Source organism: Myodes glareolus, chromosome 9 (genome assembly GCF_982192425.1).
Source record: "Myodes glareolus chromosome 9, mMyoGla1.1, whole genome shotgun sequence".
In the NCBI taxonomy this organism is placed as follows: Eukaryota; Metazoa; Chordata; class Mammalia; order Rodentia; family Cricetidae; genus Myodes; species Myodes glareolus.
In genome coordinates, this window is record NC_142034.1 from 58,978,412 (window position 1) to 58,999,686 (window position 21,275).

Here is a 21,275-nt window from a genome sequence, read left to right on the forward strand (position 1 = left end):
AGAGCTGCTGACAGGACTCCATCGCCTGCCAAGTCAGAGACAAAAGAATCTGTGGAAAGAGTAGCTTCACAGAAAGACCACGAACCCCAACCTGGGTCTTGGTTCTGCCTCTGACTAGAAAAGGGACAGCCCTGCCTCCTAGGTCATCTTCCATAAGAAAAAGAAAAAAAAAAGGCATCTTAAATATCTCGAAGGCTGTTAACAAGAATCACAAAGAAAGCAACGCCTGTGAGGGTTTGAAAGTGAAAAGAAAAAGAAAAGTAGGAATGACTTTGGGGGAAAGTATGAAAACAGAGCAATTAGAAGACAGGAAAACCCTCCAGAAGAGAGGCATGGTCTGACAGTCTGAGCACGGAGGTCCAGGGCTAGTGGCCTGGTGAATTCCCATAAGGCAGGACAGATCCAAGTCAGGTTCATCAAAAATCACTCCACTGAACAGGGATAGGTTCCATGTGAACATCCCTTGGCTGCTGAATTCAGTTACTTTTAAAGTTTCCTTTGACTGAACACTGGGTTCCAGGGACCAGCTTCCTGAGGGTGTCTTGGTAAACAAGGCTCCCACCACAAACTTCCTCACTGTTACTGTAGCTGGTTTTAATTGCATTTGGGGCTTTTCCTTTTCACACAGTTGCATTTAAAATGCAGTAATGTTTTTAATGGTCAGATGGAGGTTTGAGAGAATGTGTTTGAACTCCCTCAGTAGACCCTGCTGTTCCTGAAGCAGACCTCCTTTCCAGACAGGGTCCCATCAGACAGAAAGCATTCCTCTTCGACTGCATGTATCCTTGGAGAAGTGGGGTGATGTAAAGAGGAGGTTTGGTGATCCTTGACTGACTGCCTTATCTGCAGCTTGATCTGCCAGCCTCCCACCTTCCCTGCTCTGCAGGCACCATGGGAGGTGTCCAGCCAGGCTTTAGTCATGCTAAGCATCCTGGATTAACGAGATGATGTTCACAAGATTTGTAAGGTCTCCTGATGTAGAGCAGAGATTTTGGGGGCCTCCGTCCTGTTATCTGGGGAGTGGAGGAGATGGCAAGCTAGTGAAACTCAGAAGAGGAGTCATGAGACAGTGTGACCAGTTGCACACACAGAAAAAGCTGACAGAAATGGCAGACTTTCGGGTCACATTTTATGAACCAGAAGTGGTTTCATCACCTCTGGGAAGTGCAGACGGCTATAGCAGGCCCTGGATGATTCAGACCAGTGAAACTATCCCTCTTCTGCATCCACCAACCAAGCCGAGCCGAGCGAGGCCTTGTGAAAGCAAGCCACTACCTGAGATTTCTCTGTAGTCTCAAAGAAAGTCACACCATTGTCAGCCTCAGGTCTATAAACTGATTGTAGGAGGGAAAGGGGGGACAAGAAACACTGCTCAATGTAAGAGAGTGAAAATACAAGTACATCAAAGTGCAGGTTATTGTGAGAAGAGAGATACAAAACAAGATTAGAAAGGAGAACAAGATTATGAGTTACAGATGAAAGCAGCACCATTATTCTTGTCCTTCAATCCTCCACAGATGATTCAGAAATCTTTGCATTGGAAATAACTGATGCTCTGGAATGCTCACATAGACCTGCCTTCCCAGATACTTGGTATCTATCTATCTATCTATCTATCTATCTATCTATCTATCTATCATCTATCTATTATCTATCTATCTATTATCTATCTATCTATCATCTATCTATCATCTATCTATCTATCACCTATCTATCATCTATCTATCTACCATCTATCTATCTATCATCTAGCTAGCTATCTTCTCTATGAGGGTTGAACACATGGTCACACACAATCTAAGCCAGTGCTCTATCATTCTTTCTAGCTACTTGGGAAACTGAGGCAGACAGACTGGAAAGTTCCAGTCCAGCTTGAGTTTTGTGGCAAGATCTTGTCTCAAAACAACAACAACAAAACAAAACAATCCACTGCTTGGCTGTCATACCAACACAAATAGATATATGTCAGTAGCACAGCAAGGAGAGTACAATGAACTCAGCCTGGGGCTATCAGAGAAGAGAATAGAAACAAGATAAAACCTGAAATGGTTTTTGGGAATTGATACACTTCTGGGCAGAGAAGGGGAAAAGAACATTTCAGACCAAAGACACACCACAGGGAAAGAGGAAAGGCAGTGAGTACGGAAAGGCTCCACCGAGCTTAATGTTATTTGCTACTGGTAATACACAAAGAATGAGGAGAGGAGACAGAAACAAAAGCAGTAAAAGAAGGTGGCAGGGTTAGATCCACAGAGCGTTCTCTGGCATGCTCAGAAGCGTGGGTGGTATCTACTGGCACTGAAGAGGTCCACAGGAAACAGTGGGATCTAATTTGGAAGTATGACCTTGATGATCACATGGAAGAGGAATTGAAGCAGGGAAATGTTAAGAGAAACTTGTAACAAATCAAGAGAAAGCTAAGGTCTTAAGTGTAGAAGTACCAAGGCTAAACAAAAAGAGGAATGCGCAAGGAGCCTTTAAGAATGGGTACAGATGGACTAGCGATGGGAGAAGGCGTAGGTGTTAGCGATGGGATATTCTCTAAGCCAGAATCAGGTAAATGGTTTCCCACACACTTGAAAGGGCAGAAAACTACAGGGAAGTAAACACAGGGACAGGAGGAGGCTCATAGGGAATGTGGAACAGAAGAAGGTAAGTTTGATTCTGTACTTGGGTTTTCAAAAAAGCTTTGGGGAAATCAAAGTGGAAAAACACTTGAACATATTGGTCTAGAGCAAGACCTTTTGAGTTTCTTCAATCAGTATCATTTTGCATGAGAAATCTTTATCTGACACCAGTTTATCAGTGAATAAAATAGACCTACAAATCAAACACTTACTAAAAATAAGTCATATGTACGCATTAAAAAAAATCTTTGGTGCACATACAACTTTAGCATTTATTAAAGATGAAAGCAAATTTCCATATTGATAAGATGGATTGTTTATTTTTACATATAGAATTAAATCTTCAATGAGTATTAGAAGCAGGTTTAGAGCCGTCTCAGATGGCTTTGGAAATTCCATCTTTGTCCAAAGTCAAAATTCAGTGAATGATTATTAAGGGCATTCAAATGAGCAACTCGAACATAATCTTAAAATCAAACAGTCTAATATAATATAGTCCAAAGATCTCCTAATTTAATACATGCTGAGGAATGACGGTGGGAAAATATTTCAAGTCTTTCTTCTGTATCTGAACTGTTTTGCTTCTGTAAGAGAAAAGTCTTTGCATTCAGAGTGAAAATCACTGCAGTTCATAACATATAAAAGTCTTGAGTGTGAACTGAGGCATTTCAGACAGCATTCTCTGGAGACCTGTGGTGCAGACACGTGTGCAGTATGGACACCTGTGATATAGACACATGCGCAGTATAAACCCCACATGTATGTTCGGAACCAAGACTGTGAAGAAGTGTGACCTACCACTGGCAAGCTTTGCCTGAAACACCTTGGATTGATTACCAGTTTGATTTTCAGCTCTTACGCGTCCATGCCTTAGTCACTGCTCTGTTGCCGTGAAGAGACGCCAGGACCTAGGCCACTCATAACATAAAACGTTTAATTGGGGGCTGGCTTACGGTTTTAGCAGTGTCCGTGATCATCATGGCAGGAAGCAAACTGTCAGAGAGCTTTACAACATTATCCAAAGGCAGAAGGCAGAGAGAGGAACACTGGGCCTGGCACGGGCTTTTGAAGCCTCAAAGTCCACCTCCAGTCACACACCTCCTCCAAATAAGGCTGGACCTTCTCCCACAACACCACACCTTCTAACCCTTCCCAAACAATTTCACTAACTGGAATGCAAGCATTTGAGTGTATCAGCCTATGGGGCCTGTTCTCTTTCAAATCGCCATAGTCTACAAAACTCCTACTATTGCCAAATGTTTGGAAACCCCACACTCAATTATGCCAACCCATTGGGGAGTTGTAACAAGTTCAATAGGCCGTGGTTCAACATACAAGAGGAAAACTCCAGGTGGACATAGAGACACGAGATAGGGTCTACAAGAAAGAGAAAAATCACCAATGCTCTATCCCCAGTAAAATCTAAAGATGAACTTGGATAGCTCATCATTCAGTCATTGTTCTGGGTATTTTACCTGCCATTTTGACTGAATCTGGAGTCTTGTACGAGATACACATATGGATGCATCTGGGAGAACATTCCTAGAAAAAGGTAAAGAAAACCCTTTCTAAATGTGGGGGGGGGGCACCATCCCATGAACTGGGGACTTGAAAGAAGAAAATGAGCTAAAGATCAGCATTCATCTCCCTCTGTTTCCCAAATGAGGGTGCGGTATGATTATCCCCACATTCACTCAAGTTGGCCATCAGACCTTCCCTGTCCTGATGGACTATGCCAACTCAAACTGTGAAACAAACAAACAAACAAAACATTGAATATGCTGTAGAATAAAACTCACGCTTAGCTGACAGTGGCTTAATCACTGTCATAGGCTTTTCCATCTTCCATATGCTCTGGGACAAACGGAGCTAGGCAATGAGTCTTCCTAGACCCACTCGGGACCGGAGGACATGCCCATTGGAGAGCTGCAACTTCAGGTAGCTTGAACAAAACCTCCATGCTCTCCAGCCAAACACTAGAAGGGGCTGGAAAGAGGAATGTACTTTATTTGACAGCTGCCAGGAGAGTCTATGCTGGTGTGTGGTCTCCACTTCTTAAAGTACTAGCAAGGACACTGAAGGACAACGTGGAGAAGATGCAGGGCCCATGACCTCTCAACCCTATAATATCATCCTCTCGCCCAATGGCTTCAACTTTCCTTCACGTTGTTGCCCTTCGTGGAGGGAGGCAGGGTGAGAAGTGTTTCTGGCAGGCAGGGAAAGAGAGGTTTGTGACAGATTCTTTCAACTGAAACTACATTTTATTTTACCATTTGTTTAAATTGAAGTCTTTGTTTAAAATGGGCAAAGGCCCTTTTATATTCAATTTCACGAAAGAGAGCAGGTTCTATTAGGTGTGCCTGACTTGAGTTCCACCTGAGACATCATGACCGTAACTAACACTGTGCCAGAGTGACCCCAGATGCAGGTTTGTTGGGAGCTTGTGGGAGACGCACCATTGTAGTCTCAGCTCACGGTTCCAGCCCCTGTCTGTTCCATCTTTATATTCCCTTTGCTGCTGGAGCACAGTTGGTGCAGCATACATATTTCTGGAATTGAAATAAGCTAGTGACTGAGGCTGCATTCCTTCAGGGACTCAACCTATTTCCCCTGCCCAACTAGAGTTTGAGTGGTTTCTCCGAGGTGAGAAATTAAATTGCATTCCCCAGGCCGCTAATAGCGGCATGAAACTGCCAGTCTGATGTCACAGTGAGCGTGTCTTCATGTTCTTTTGATCGGAAGTTAATGCAGCAGAGACTGTACCCATCTCCCGCTGCACGGGTCCCAGGGGTGCTGAGAGAAGCGGACAGCTGGGAGCGTCCTAGGTTGGGAAGAGGAGACAGCTGGCGAGTATTTGTACCTGGCCACCTCCGCTTCACTGACAGGATCTCAGTGAAGAGACTGTGTCTCTCATGCAGCTGTCAGTGGCAAGCATATAGTAACAGTATCCTTCCTTGGAGGCAGCTGCTCTTACACTAAGTATCACATTTACAACTTTCTACACACTTTTTGAACAACCTGCACTTCCCAGCAGCCCAAGCCGTCACAGAGTGGACGTATTTCATTACTGTTGCTGCTAATTGTTTGTGTTTATAAAACCCAGTGTGTTTTACACCTTGGATTTCCAATTCTCTGAACAGTTGTCAAACACAGCAAGGTAGATCTATATTTCCTCCCAAGTGGCCCCAGGCACTTGGGGCTGGGCAAGCTCTCAGCTGCTTCCGTGACTGTATGCTACCCTTTACCCTGACATTTTTTTCTTACCTTCCTCCCACTCAGCTCTTTTGTGTTTGCAAATCTGCTGGACAGGGTACTTGCCCGGGTGACTCAGGCAGATCCTGAAATGCATATTCAGGGTGCCTGAAGGAAGAGCAACTGGTCCTTTGATGACTTCTCATCAGATCTGTGAGAGGAAAAGGGAGGCTGTAGGAGAGTGGAGACACCTGAATCAAGGACTCTTCAAGACCACTGTGAAAACCAACGCCAGCAGGGGGCCAGAGGCTATGCTAAGAAGGAGTCTCCTCCAGGGGGAACATTGCAGGTCCTCAGCCTGCGTAGGTGAGCTGGCTCCACTCACCGCTCACCACACTGCACCTGCCTGTGACCACCACGTGCTGCTGGAATGGCGAAAATGGCAAGTGATGCTAAAATGATTACAATACATTATTATTTGGTAAAGATGGGACTTTCTTTTCTTTTCTTTCTTTTCCTTTTTTTTTTATTGCACCCATCTCTACCCATGTCACCACAGACCTATGAGCAGTGCATTACCCAGCAGCCTTTGGGGGAAAAGCATCAGCAAAGGACAGAGGGGGTTGTTGTTGTTGTTGTTGTTGTTGTTGTCTGGGCTTTTTCTTTGTTTTGTTTTAACTTTTAGACAGGGTCTCCTAGAGCCTCTGTCCGGAGCTCCCTCCCTAGCTGACACTGACAGTGAATTCCTGGTCCTCTTGCCTCTCTCTCCCTTTCACTGAGGTTCCAGGCGAGCACCATCACTCTCAGCTTAGCAACAGAGATTGTTAAGTCCATCTTTTAGCTAGAATGTCTTCTTCTCATCCCTATATAAGAACGTACAATCCTAAGAGAGCATCCCCGTATGTGGGCTCCCTTAGTCCACGGTAGATTGAGCCATCCTTACGTGCCGTGTGGCTATAATTTGTGACATAGTAAAAGAAAGGACTAACAGCAAAGTAAAATAAATCAAAACAAAATGATGCCCCGTGAGAGGGGGTGGGTCCCGAAGAACCAAGAATCGCGGAGGAGTCAGACTGCAGTGGCAGCCGTGGCTGCATTGCTACAGTCTGCTCTGGCAACAGCTGTCCGAGATTCCATTCTCCCGGGGAACAGTCTGTCCAAATTCCACCCAAAAAGTCATAAAAATATTTGACCACAGAGGGCAAAGGATGAGCCTCCATAATGCACATTTTTATACCCATAGATATCCCAAGCCATAAGGGCTAGAAATCCCAGAGGGCAGAGGACAGCTGCTCCATACTCTGATGGGAAAAATTGAAGAGGGTTATGGTTATCAGGATTTCCTAACTCAAAATGGGGTTGATGGGGGTGAGACCAAGAGACAGAAAGACAGGAGAAAGAGGCAGGGAGAAGGGAAGTAAAGAAACTAAGAAAGGGGGGTTTGGTGATACATACTTGTAATCCCAGCACTCTGAAGGTTGAGGCAGGACTGTGGTCAACCTGAGCAGGCCCTACCCCTGAGAGTAGTTAGGCAGCACAAACCATAGACAATGGGTTTAAGTCAAGAAAAAGAGGAAGGGGAGGAGGAGGAGGGAAAGGAGGAAAAAAGAGGAGGTGACCACAAGGACAACTCAAAGTTGGATGGGTAGGGAAGTGAGGAGGGTAGAGAAAGTCGATCTGGGTTGTCTTGGGGGAGGGAGTATGAATATGATCAAATATGATCAAAGTACATCATATGAAATTCTTGAAGAAATAATAAAAGTATTATTTTAGAGGTTAACTAATATACTCCTTCTGAGAGGAAAACTGAAAGAATTCCAGGGTAGCTTACAATAATTGGGGAGACCTCCTCTTATTAAAGAGCAGCCATAAAAGAAAACAAAAGAGGTCCCATGCTCCGGTCTCCAAGCACAGACTTAAACATACTCCCTCCCTCTGGGTGAGGAAGACCCCTGGGCTGGCTCCTTTGCTCGATTTCATCACGACTCCCACTAAACAAGAATTCCCCATTAAGCTGCTGTGGGCACCCTCTTGGCCTCTCTACCCTCATTGTACCAAGATCTGCTCGTTTCTCTGCTTCTGTTCTTTCTTTTCAAATGTTGCACAGAATAGCTTTCTCCACAGGATTATAATGGTTTATAATTTTATAAGGATTATCGTTTAATAATGTTCTTTATCCTACCACCTCCATTCTCCTGAGTAGCCCCTGCCGCATGTATCTCAAACCTGCTTAGGGCTCTTCTAGACACCTGAGCTGACCCTCCCAAATCTTTCTCTCTTTTATTTCGCTTCGTAGGAGACCTGTATTGTAGGGTTTAGCTCTAACAAAGAGAAGCTAGGAAGGAAGACAGCCATTCACTCTATATGACCCACAATCTCACACCCTCCCCTTCACGGTCTAATCTCAGGCAGCACTGATTCTGCTACATTACATAGCGAGTGGAAATTAAGGTTCATAACCCATTAGCCTGACAGAGCTTTTCCTTAAAGTAAGGTTAACTCAAAAAGAGATGCAGAAGGTGGGGGAGGAAGGCACGAGACTGATAAGATGTAACAAGAATCTGACCCACAATTTCTGTTTGGAAAGATGGAAGAACAGGACAGAAGCCAAGGAGCATGGGTGGCCTCTAGTAGCTGGAGCGGGAAAGGAAATGGATTCTCTTCATGCGCTTCCAGGAGGGAGCACAGCTCTGCCAACACCTTGATTTTAACCCAGTGAGGCCCTTTTCTAACTCCCAGCCTTCAAACCTGCACCATAATGAATCTTGCTTGATGTAAGCCATTAACGCGGTGGGGTTTTGTTCCCACAGGAACATCCCAGTCCAGCCCTGCTTGTGGAATGCAGCACAGCCACCGCTGAGCTTCCGGAGGCCGCCAGTCACGGGCCTGGGCTGCCCAACCCGATTCGCAAGAGGAAGTTGGGTAGGACGGCTCCACCTCCACTCCGATTAAGAAGGTTGCCTACCCAGAAAATGTAATTCACACCAACACGGGTGCAGCCCAGAGAGTGAGGAAAAGGAAGGTCTAGTCAGCCTCGGGCGTGTTCAGCAACAGACGCTGGAGGCAGAAGCCCGGGTGAGCAGAGATTAGCCCCAGGAGCTAGTTTCACTTGAGGCTCCCACCTGTCCTTGGATGATCTTTCAAGAATTCAGAGTTTTGAGACAAAAGCAGAGTTGTAAGGAATGGTACCTGGGAGCCCACGTGTGCAGGTGGTTGCAATAATGATAATGTGTATTGTATGTACACAGTTTGATTTGTTTTTATTTATGTCTTCGTCTTAGACCAAATATTTGTTGTGCGTAATGATGCACGCGGGTCCCTTGTTATCCCAGGGACCCCTAGAAACGTGCCTCAGCGTCGCTTTGGGTGCACGGTAAATTTCCCACTAAGAAAAAGATGGGGTCGGGGCGGGGGGGAGGAAACCTCTGCACCTTTCCAGCCTGACTTGCCTAAGACCCCAAGGCCCACCCTGTTTAGAACCCAATAGGACACTCTTACACCTTCCCCCTCCGAACTCAGTCCCCAGACACAAAGTTTCTTGTGTCCCGAAAGAGAGCATCCAACCACAGCGAAAGGCTTTCCACCACCTCCTGGGACCTTCATCTCGGGCGACTATAGCTGCTGTGAGATACTAGGTCTCCTTGATGCATCAGCGCTCGGATGCAGAGAGAAAGCCGACCCTCGTTGCAAGCCCGACTTCTTGGCCAGGGCACCAGCGGGTTCCGAAGGTGTCGCTTCCTGAGACCTACAGCAGGCTGGAGACACCCGGGTGGCGCACGGCCAGCGCCGCGGGGTATGGTCCTAACGCCGCTGGGCGCCACCTGCAGCCTCCAGACAGCCGAGTTAGCGGTGTCAGTGCAGAATCCCGCCGGAGCCAGAAGCCACTGCTTAATCTTCTGCAAAGAGTTAAGAGCAAGCGGGCTGCTGAGACTCCCGGGGCCTCTCCGGGTCCCCAGGCCCCGCTAGTCGCTCCTGATTGGCTGATCTCCTGTCAGTAGTAAAGGGGATCAGATAGCAAACTTGGGACCTTCATAAAGGCGTGGTGGCGATACTCCGCGACCGCTGGCAGCCTATGACATCAGCCAGGAACGCCTAGGATGCGGTTGCTCCTGGCCACCCCGAGAGGAGGAGGGTCCTGCCTGCTGGGAGTTAATTAGCCTCGCGCGCGGCGAGGGGGGAGGCGCCAGTATTCCGGGGACACTGGCGGCCACTGTGCGTCCTCCTGCCCAAGGGAGCTCCCCGAGAGTTGGATGAATTCTGGGTTGTTAGCTGCTGTCCTCTGGGCTCCCGGGAGCCAGTTTCTGGTGAAAAGCAGGGGGCGTCTGGCCAGCGACCAGCGGCTTGCTGAGATTCACCATGACACTCCTGGGGTCTGAGCACTCTTTGCTGATTAGAAGGAAGTTCCGATCAGGTAGAGTAAGGCGTTCAGTACTCCTTCTTATACTTTTCATTTCTGCCATTCTTGACTCAACTGCTTTCCAATGAATGCCTGGGCCTGCGCTGACGGCCTCTACTCTGTTCCCCCAAAGTGAACAACTGTGTTTGACTGAATGCCTTCAGATGCCTTCCCTTTCACCTGTGTTGAGTGTGAGTTTTGTTTATGAATAACCCAATGTCTTTATTTTTTCTATATTTCTCCTCTATCGGTGAATAGAAAAATTTGAGGGGAACTCTCCAAAGCGAGCAGTGTTGAGACGGGATAAAGCGGGGTCTGAAGCTAGCCAGCGGGTGCGTTATCAGCTACAACTGCTGAGGAGATGAACCTAGGACTGTGTGTCAAGCCCAGGGGTCACGTAACATGTAGCTAATCCAAACAAATGTATTTCCCAAAAAAGTCACTCGGAGGAAGTAAAAATAGCGAATTTGGAGCACATTAAGAATTTAAAATGACATCACCATGGGGGGAAAAAAAACCCAGTGCCACAAATATTTTTTTTCCCAAACCATCTGATATTTATAAATGGACAGTTTTCCCTAAAATTGTTGTGTTAGTGGCACACAGAGAAACTTCTGAAGGGACACTCAAGAGAGGTGAGTAGCAGGAAACAGTTTGTATGGAGGCCTACAGGAGGTGCAGGAGTGTGTGGATTCCCATCAGCATCCTGGGCAGGGCCACCTAGCTTTGCATGTTGTTGCTTTGATAACGGTGGTAACAGACCATTCATTGATATCGGAACACAACTCCTGAGAAAGAGCCTCTGAATGAGAACTCTGGTGTAAGCCTTCGGGGTAACAGGTGTCGGCTGGATGCTGGTGTCGCCTGTTCTCGATCATTTCCCTTGGCCCTTCTACGTGGGCTACACGATTGTTTGACTTGAGGTGGTTGGTTCAAAACCGAGTGCAGTGAGTGACTGTCAGGAGCCTCTGTAACTGCTTTAGCTGCTCCTGGTCTTTGGGTGTCTGCAGGACCCACTACGGATTTTCTGTGGCTCTATACAGTGGGACAAGTTGAAGACTCAGGGCTTAAATGGCCACAAGTCACAGTGCCCCTGCAGTTCTGAGGGCATATCTCCTAGCCACTAGCCACCAGTGTTCCCCATGGGTTTCATCTGTCCTTTCCTTTCCATGCTGAGGAGAGGTGGTTGGTCTGTTAACCAGAGACCTCACAAGTTTGGTAGCTTGCTCAAAACCGCAAGGCAATACTGCCACCTTTCTGAAGTAGTGAGGATGTCCTTTTGTTTTTGCATTAAGCTGAGTTTATTTCAAAGGTTCCTGTGTGGTTTAGTGGAGAGGGAGGGGGAAGGGATTCGGGAGAGTCTCTTAAAGAATTTGGTGATGTTCTCAATAGTGGGCTTGCAAAACAGATTTGTCAAGGAACCCCTCGGCTAACAGTGGGGAAGAAAGACAGTGTCTCACAGTTCCAGTCCTCATCTCAGTGGGTTTGTGGAGGCCTGAGGTCTCCGGCTGGAACCTGCAGAACTTTATCCTGGAACTTTGGAGAAATACAGCCTTTTCCTCAGACCTTTGTGTCATAAGGAAGGCAGTTTTGGGAAGCATGATACAAAAGCAGGAAGCTTAATCCCACCTCTTTGATAAACAGGGGAAACTGGAATCTAGGGTGGCCAAAGCAAGGTGGGCTTCTGAGATGCCATGGTTGATAATCCCATACAAAATGAAGGAAAATATACAGCCTGGAAATACTAGGTATACTTTCTAGACAGCATGACCAAAGTGGACATATGTCTCCAAGGCCTGGCTGGCAAGGGAACTTTGCTTCACTTTGTGGCTAATAGTGAATGAGGAGGGCTTCCACTTCTCTCTCTCTCTCTCTCTCTCTCTCTCTCTCTCTCTCTTTCTCTCTCTCCTTCCTCCTTCTCATCCACCCTGTCCTGCTTTTTGGGCCTCCTCTACTTTTTGTGAGGAACTCCAGCCACAAACTCAAAGCTTCCTATAGCGCAGTGAATATTCACTTCAATAGTAGTAGTAGACCCTGGTATTGTGCTTTTAAAATTAATATTTCAAAACTAATCGAAGCCGATTGTTTTGTGATGATAGCAATGGACTTGCTGTGATAAGGTGCAGTCCACAGACAGTTACTGGCGTGGATGACAGCAACAGCTTATCAACTTTCCACTAACTCTGTCCAAGTAGCCTTGTGATTAAGTGACTGACCCACCCTAGGAGCTAGGGACTCTGGGTGTTTACATTGGTGAACATGTTTGGTCATGTAAATTAATCTTCCCTGACAGAAGCAGGGTGTCATAGCTGAGTGTAAGGGTCTCAGTCAGAGTCGCTGGGGTTTCAGCCACCACCTCTACCTTTTAGCTATGTGACCTTTCGCCTAGGCCAGAGTCATAATTCCCCCTGTCTTGCTCATCTAACACCTGAATAACGAAGGCGTTTCTATGGTGCTTATAAGAGCTAAATATGATAACCCGAGCATATTAGTTAGGACACAGACCAGCGCTGGTGAGCCCTCAGAACTGACGCTCTTTGGCGATGGGCTCCTCAATCTGCCATGACTTCCCTCTAGACTGATTATTTAACTTGTCCAAGCGGAATGAAGTGGTTTCTTAGATCCCTCTGGTATCATGCATGGCTCTTGGAAGGCATAAAGACGGTATGGGAACAAGCGAGATTATTAGACTGTATGGCCCTGGCGGCGGGTGTGTGGGGGGGGTGTAAGTAGGAGTCAGCTCGCCTACACATAATACGGTTGTTATTTTTAAACTGATCACATTTTTTATAACGTTTGTTTTCTCATTGTTAACTCAATACTTGTAATTGGTGTCGCTTCCTGCAGTTTTTCTTAGTATCAATCTCTTTGTCTACAAAATACAAGGACACACACAGAAACACGGGGAAATCAAAAGGAAAGAGGTTTCCTCGTGGTTTTTGTTTCAAAAGAAAACAACGCATTTCCAGGTTTTCCCCCTTTGTCTCCCTCTTACCCATCTAAACAGCCGAAACCAAAGCAAACTCAGGTACCCAATGTTGTCAACCTTGCTCCTCAGAAATGTAGATTTAGCAAATAGAACAACCTGTTCAGTTTTAATTTTGAACAAACGATGATCAGCTTTCGGTATTTATCACTATTCAGGACAACGTTTTCTCTGAAATGCGCTTTTCCCTGTGCCTGTGGTGTTTCCCTCGGCAATCACCTGCAGTCCCAGAGCTGTTTCTCCACTGTTCTGCTCTCCTGGCCCATATCCCATGAGTCTCTTGAGATTTCGGGTCCCCTAACGTGCAGAATTCATATCTTAGCTAAGACTCAGCATAACGTGGGGCAGCATGAGAGGGAACCTGGGTGACCTGGGGCAGACCCACGATTCAGAGGGAAGGAAGCCAGCAGGTTTACCTCTGCCTTCCTGGCAAGGAGGGGGTGCTGTTACCACACAACTGTAGCTAAAAGAAGCTGGGGGGCTATCAAAACAAGCACTGAAGACTCAGTGCTCAGGGTCCGGCCTCCCATGTGTGAGAGTCGTTGCTTGTCCTCAAGACAAAGCCCAGAGCCTCCCTGAAGGATTCTGGACCCTTCCTGTCCCTCTATCCTCCATCCTGCAGACAGTGTAGGAGAATTACTAAGTCCCACATTAATCTAGACCCTTAATAGAGACTGAATTGTCTCTTTTGTGAGGTGAGGCCATTAGATAGAGAGGTTGGTCCTCATTTTCCAACATAGACACTACTGAAGCAAGTCCACTATACCCTAAAAAATATCATGACGCTGCCTTAGCCATTAACTAGTCTGAAAGTCCTAGACAACAAATCGAACCTTAAGGGAGGCCTTTTCCATTACATATAACCAAGATGGATATGGATTTAATTCAGCTTCTTCAGTCCATGTTTTTGTCAAGTATAAAAGAGAAGATTTCTAACCGATTCATTTCCTTGGTTATCCCCAGACTTTACTTCTGCCCACTCCCAACTGAATGGCCTTACCTGTTTGTGAAAATTTTTAAACACTACAAGCATTAATTTTAAATGCTAAAGCATTATCATAAGAGACTGTAACTAATTGGAGTTTAATAAATTATATTTCAGTTTTTAAATGGAACTCTTAACTCATCTTTTAATTATTTATTTACTTTGTTTTTAGATCAGGTCACTTTCTAGGCCAGGCTAGCCTGTAGCTCACTATGTAGCTCAGGCTGACTTAGAACTATGGTGATCCCTCTGCCTCAACCTCCTGGTGCTAGGATTACAGACATGAGCCTCCATGCCCAGTGATACTTCAAATCCTTTGTAAAGTGAGAAGACACTTGCAATGTCTGGCTAGGATTGCCTTCTAGAGACCATTGCATTTCCCTGAGTCCGACAGCAGTGGATTTGTTCACCAAGCATTGGTTCCTTCTTCTATCTCTGTCTGAGTTACAGGCATGAGGCCTGCCCTTCTGCCTTCCCTATTTTTATCCCATATCCACTCAAAACCTTTGCACAGACTAAACATTTTAGTTATTTATTGGTTTACTATTTTCTCATGTGTATAAGAAGAATTCTTGCCCGGTTTTGGTTCATTGTTTTTACTTTCTACCACCTAGGCCAGGACTTGGCATGGAAAGGTCACCCCACAAACCTGTGTTAAGAGCTGGGGTGTCACTCTGTAATACACTGTGTCTTCAGCAGACTCGGGGTTTGCTCCTCAGGCTTCAGAAAAAAAAATGTTAAATACTTGTATTCCCCACAAAGACTATTCAAAGACAATTAAAGTAAAGGTTATCTGTTTTTTTTTTTCAGTATGTGGGTAGGTGTTGAAATTAACTTAAAAAGGGGGTGCGGGGTTGGTGAGAACAACATTGAGATCTGCAGCCAGCTCTTATCTGCATTAGCAAGCAATAATAAGGCCCGGAAAGAACAGTGTGTCTGAATGTAAAATCCAGAGTACTATGCAAGTGGGGGAGGAACCCAGAGAAAGGAAGTAGGGTTTGCTCTGGAGTTTGGAAGTGATCATTCCATGCTTAATTACTATAGGCAGATTAGTTCAGTAAAACTACTGATGAGCAGATGTGAGGTGTGTGGCTGTGTGCCACGCACCGGGGACCGTGATGAACTGAGTTGTGACCTCTGCTTCTTTAAAAGAGGCTGGAGATGGTGCCAGGATGAGGGCACTTGCCTAGCATGCGGGGCGCTCCAGGTTCAGTCCCCAGCACGGAGCGACCGCGTGGAAAGTGGGTACACGTTGAAGGCCGGAGCAAAGGGCATTCACTTTATCTGCTGTAGTCCATGACAGGGATAGTCAGAAAATCATTATATCGAATTGTATTGAGCTTGTTCCAATGATCTCGAACCTAATATAGGTTAAATTGAAGAAAAAAAAATAGACGCAGGGCAGAAGCCAAGTCCTCAGTCCCAGGGCTCAAAGTTGTTTAAGAAAAGCCTAACCTTCGTGAGAACAGCTGCAATTAACCCATAACAAAGCACCGAACAGATGTGGAGCAGGCGCACTAGCATCTCCATCCAGGTGGGGATGGAGGACCAGCAGGTGCGCCCTGCAGGCATCTGCTTCCCGTTACTATCTAGTCTGTAGGCAGAGCCACGTGGATGACACTACATCTTCCCTGCCAGCATGAGCTTGGGAAAGCTGGCTCCGCTCTCTGGGTCTCCATGTGCACATTGGCAAAATGAGTCATGGTCTCTGCAGCTGCAGGACTCTTTGAAGAAAAGACCTCTGACAGTTACTAAGGACTCAGGTTACAGGGGGAAATCGTACTCTCCCTCTGGGAATGGCTCCCTTGACACGCTGGCATGTGAGTTCCACAGGAGGGCAACACGAAGTAGTTCAAGGATCTTGACGGATGTAAATAGGATTAACAACAATAACAACAGCCATTAGTGAAATGACTTTGCAACCTTATACTTTAAGTCCTTAGATTTTTCTATTTTACTAAGCAGGTAATGGTTATTATTTTTTTAGAATTCTTAATAAATTAAGTTTTTACTCTACAAGATGTGGATCACTATTCTTAGACAAAACAGAGAGGTCACCAGATTTTGTTCAAACAAGATGTATCATTTATCCCCAGAAATTTACAATAAATAATGCTCGTTGCTGTCTGGGCTTTTCCATAATGCCCCCCAAATGCCCTCTAGAGTATTTGATGGGAGAATACTTTCTTTCTTTCCTCCTGTAGATGAGGGACGACAAACTCACTCTTTACCTGGAGAACTCACGGGCAGTTCTCTCTCTCTGACTGACGTTTGCTGTGTTCAGCCATGTTACCTCCCTGTGACCGGCTGTAGACTTCAAGTAAATGAAGGCCTTGTAATAATGTAAGATGTATTTGCTGGGTGAGCTTTCATGTAGGGACTTGGTGACAGTTGGTACGTGCAGCAATGAGTAATGAAAACGCGGCTTTCAAACCCTTTCTATATCATAACCAGCACCTCCTGCCTGCTGTCCTGCTGCATGAACTCACAGGTAAGGGTTCCCCACCCTCAGTTTACGGCTCCCTCCGGGGGGGCCTTTATTTAGTGGCACAAAGGCATCCGCTATTCCTTAGAGGACACAAGTGACCTCGGGCATCTCCTTTGTACAGATGATGTGACCTGATGAAAGCATCCTGTAAACGGCCCTGCCTTCACTTGTTTCTAGAAACACACTTCCTTTAGGAAACCAGTGAGTCTTGGTGTCTGCATGACTGTGGGCGAGGTTGTAGGTACAAGGCAAAGTTCCAGAAGTTTCAGTGAAGCTAAAAAACCAGTTAAAAAACCAACAACCAAACCAAACCAAACCAAACAAACAAAGTGTTGTGTGTTGTTCAACCTGAACTGAACAGCAAACTCTTGGAAACTTAACAGGCCTTCCAGAGATTTGTTATAATGAGAGTGTAGGTGTAATCCTTTCTATTGTTGAGCATAATGTTGTAGATATTTCCTTCTGGCTGCTCAACAGAAGTGTAATTCTGTTTTAAGACTCCATATTCCAAAAAGCATGTGTGTGGAAATTTACAAAACATTTGTATTGGAAAATTCAGCTAGGTTTTGATTTCATGTATGCATACTACTGCTCTGAAAAATCATTGCCCATAACTCTATGAAACCCTTTCAGACAGTGCTCCGCAGACTGTGGGTCACGACCCCTTTGGGGTTGAACAGCCCTTCACAGGAGATACCTGAGACCATAAAAAAACACAGATGTTTACATTATGATTCATAACAGTAGCAAATTTACAGTTATAAAGTAGCAAGGAAAATAATTTTATGGTTGGTGTCACCACAGCATGAGGAACTGTATTAAAGGGTCACAGCATTAGGAAGGTTGAGAACCACTGCTTTAAGAATAGAAAGGGGTCTTGTCCTTGTTTTGACTGTTCTGATAAGTCCTCGTTAGTACCTGAGTGTGGGAATAACTGACTTTTTTGTCATCCACGGTGGTGGCTGGCATTTGCATACCTAGATCAACCCTGGCCTACTTCCCCAGGTGACAAATACTTGCCTGCAGTAGAACTGACTCATCTCGCACTCTTTTCCAATGGCAAGTGGTATTCAATGAAACTTTTGTGTCTTCTCAATGTTGGTTTAGAAGTTCTATATGGTCTATTAGTTAGGAAACAGACTACCAAAGAGCTGATAATTTGTCGAGGTGTTTCTGAACCTATTAGCCATGAACTTGTCTATGATCCCACTGAGCCTTAGAAAAGACTCATGGATGGAAATACCTCTCCTATGCTACAGATGAAAAGGGAGAGGCTCATGATGTCAAATGACTTGAAGACCAGTTACGAATCTGTGTGTCCCACTGCACTGGGGTAATGTAATCTTCCCTTCCTGCCACTGACCTGTACACATACACACATGTGTGGGCACCCACACACATGCACACACACAAAACACTATACATAATTCACATATACAAACACATACCTGTGTAAACAAACACAAACAAATACACACATACATATATGCACACATACAAAAACATTATATCCAACACACATATACAAATGTAAAAACAGGGACATGTGTAAAGAAACACATACAAATGCACACATATACATACACACACCTACACTAGTGGGTTTAACAAACCTTCTGGTTACAATTCCAAATATGGTCCCAGGTATTGTTATCATCACCAAATAGTTCTTAATGAAGTTAATTATTTTAGTACTATTTAAGTTATTCACGCCACCCCCATCTCAGTATTTTTATGCAACTTGATTAGTAAATACCATTTTGGTTTAAAAGGAAAAATTTCAAGCCAATAAAATCATGAGAAGAAATCAACTCTAAAACATTATATATAGATATGTAAGAACTATTTAGTAATTATGATTCAGAGAAAAACGTATTCAGGGGGCCAGGATCACGTATGCATGGTCCTGCATACACATGCATACACACATATGCACTACCTACATGTATATTTAGAGACAGAAGAAAGCATGGACTTACTCTTACATGACAGCAGTTGTTCATAATCTCAGAATATTATACCATGAAAGTCTGTTGGGAAAACTGATGTTTATAATCTTTAAATAAATTTCATATAGATTAAAGAGTATGTGAAGTCTGTAAGATACCATAGATGAGACAGCAGAGAGACAACTTTACAATCTTTGAATGAGATGGCTTTTCCATGCTTTGCCTCTCCAGCCATAGTGGGAATGAAAATGGATACACTAGTCACTTATAATTAAAACCTTTTTTTCATTCTTGTTACCAAGTACCTTTACCCATTGATTAAGTCCAGGACCGATTTTTATGTAAAAGTAAAACACATCCAACTCAGTAGTATACGCATTTGATTTTGTCTGTGTATGTCAAAGATCAGTTTTAAAATAAAAATTTAAATGATTTCTAAGGAGTAAAAAAATAAAATAAAATCTTTACTTGAAATTAATAATCACCCAAATAAACTTAAGTCAAACAGTAGGTTGAAAAAAATAATTCTGAAAAGCATATTCAAGACAAAATTATTACAAAAATTTATCTTAAAAAACAGATTAAAAACAAACAACACGAGAAAGAACTCAGAGGGGAAATGGTCCACAAATACATGAAACACGCCAACCTCATATCCAACCAGGGACATGCAGCCTTGGACTGTTAAGGACATGGTCCCACACAAAATCATAAGCTTATTTAAAACAGTATGAGATTTTTTGAATCTTCTTTCTATTTGTAATTTAATTGCACAGATCTTAAGCATAAATTTTATAGATGACAAAGTTAGAGTCATAAGGTTGACCATCCCTATTGATGCATCTAAAAAGTCAGGATGCTGTGTGTTTTGTAGGTCCAACGAGTTAAATTTAAAATTTGGTAACATTAATGGATATATAAGTGTGAAGACACGGGCACATATATACTATCAGTGAGAGATCCATAACTATAAAAATAATTGACATAATTTTGTATGAGTCTCGCAAGACAGATTTTTCTATGTTTCATATTAGTCAGGAAACTTCAGTGTATCTACTATAAATCATATGTACAGGTCCTCGAGGTTTTTTTTGTTCTTGTTGCTTTTGAGACAGAGTATTGCTGTATAACCCAGGTTGACCTATGTCTTGAGCTCCTTCTGCCTCATTGCCCCAAGTGTTGGCACATCTGTTACACCACGGTTTATAAACTAGTACACAGGAGGATCAATACTTCAGTTCTAACCTGGGCTACACAGGAAGATCCTATTTCAAACAAATAATAAAACATAGTTTCTCTTATTTAACCTAAGAAAGATGGAAGCCACGTAAGCATTCACCCACAGAGACATGTTTAATTAAATTATGTTAAATTCATCCTATGATATACAATAAAATATAATGCAAAGCAAAAACTAATTAAAAAAAAATAACATGTTGACTGATGCAGAAAGGTCTCCAAGATTTACTTTTTCCCCATTTCTTTTAGACTGAATTATTTTATTTTATATGTATTAGTGTTTGTTCTGTTCCTAAGCGTATGCACCATGTGCATGCCTGGTGGCCATGGAGGCCAGAATATGGCCTCAGATCCCTGTGTTTGGAGCCACAGATGTTTGGAAGCATCGTATGGGTTCTGGGAATCAAACCCAGGTCCTCCAGAAGGGCAAAGATTCTCTTAACCACGGATCCATCTCTTCAGCCCAAGATTTAGAATTTTTAAAAACAGATTATGAAATGATTGGGCAGTAAATAAGATATCTTTATTTATACTCCTAAATTATGCATGAAAACTCGTGAAAAGGAAAGAATGTGTGTCACCTTAGGGAGAAAGACATCTGGACTCAGGCAGAGGAAGGTCTTTTCCATTTGAACGGATTTATTTATGTTTACATAATTTTCAAGTCTGCCTAAAACATAAGGAGAAATTCATATCTTAGTGGGGTCTGAAAAATACCGTATTTCTACAAGTTTTTCATCATGTTCATAAACCTTCAAGTGTGAATTTAGAAGATAGAAATAATGTAATCAATTAATTTGATTATATATTTTAACCTAATAATCAGGTGACATAGACATAGAATATACATTTAATACACACATTCAAATATCAATAAATTCTACCCATGAGATTCTTGACCATGAGGCATCAAAACAAAAAAGAGTAAATTCTTTTAAAAGCCAAATACTCTTAACTCAACAAGTCAGTAATCAAAACTTATCTACAAATATATCAACGTAACTTGTTCTTTCCGACTGTTTATTTCGGTCATTTCTTGAGTGTCTCCTTTACCTTCAGTAACACACAGGACTAGCTTGGTCCTGGGTCTATTTGTTGATTAATTTTTAGGCCTTGAAGTGATGTGTGGGGGAAGGCAGGCGTATGCTCTCTTTCAGGAGCAGTGGGAGGAGGGATTAGCTGGGTACCTGGGGAATTTATTTGTCCTCAAGTTCCCATCAACCTCACAGTGCAACCAAGAGAAGCTTCTTTACAGTCAAGAGACTGAAAACACACAGATCCGAATGTTAATTTACTCTCTCCCTCTCTCACTCCTTATCCTGCATCTTGTTTTCATAAATTTCAGTTCTCCACGCTTAACCGTGATCTAAAAATATCAAACGGCAAACTCCAGAAATTAAAAAATCACGTACT

General features: G+C 43.9%; 1 protein-coding gene and 1 long non-coding RNA gene across 3 annotated transcripts in view; one reads left to right on the top strand and one right to left on the bottom strand.

Moving 5' to 3' along the window:
* Positions 1 to 2,948: 2,948 nt before the first annotated feature.
* On the bottom strand, positions 2,949 to 8,689 carry LOC146892955 (uncharacterized). The gene is made up of 5 exons (XR_015003610.2): positions 8,568 to 8,689; positions 5,892 to 6,030; positions 5,084 to 5,176; positions 4,427 to 4,613; positions 2,949 to 4,169 (listed from the first exon to the last, which is right to left on the bottom strand). It is a non-coding gene; the product is annotated as an uncharacterized LOC146892955 (long non-coding RNA).
* Positions 8,690 to 9,697: 1,008 nt separating this feature from the next.
* Positions 9,698 to 21,275, top strand: part of Myocd (myocardin) — a 98,856-nt gene continuing 87,278 nt past the window's right edge. For both annotated transcript variants that reach the window (XM_048448264.3, XM_048448263.3), the window contains exon 1: positions 9,698 to 10,230. Coding sequence is in view for 1 of the 2 variants with exons in the window: in XM_048448263.3 (XP_048304220.2) it covers positions 10,176 to 10,230 (55 nt within the window). In the remaining variant the exon portion in view is untranslated. The remainder of the gene's footprint in view (positions 10,231 to 21,275) is intronic.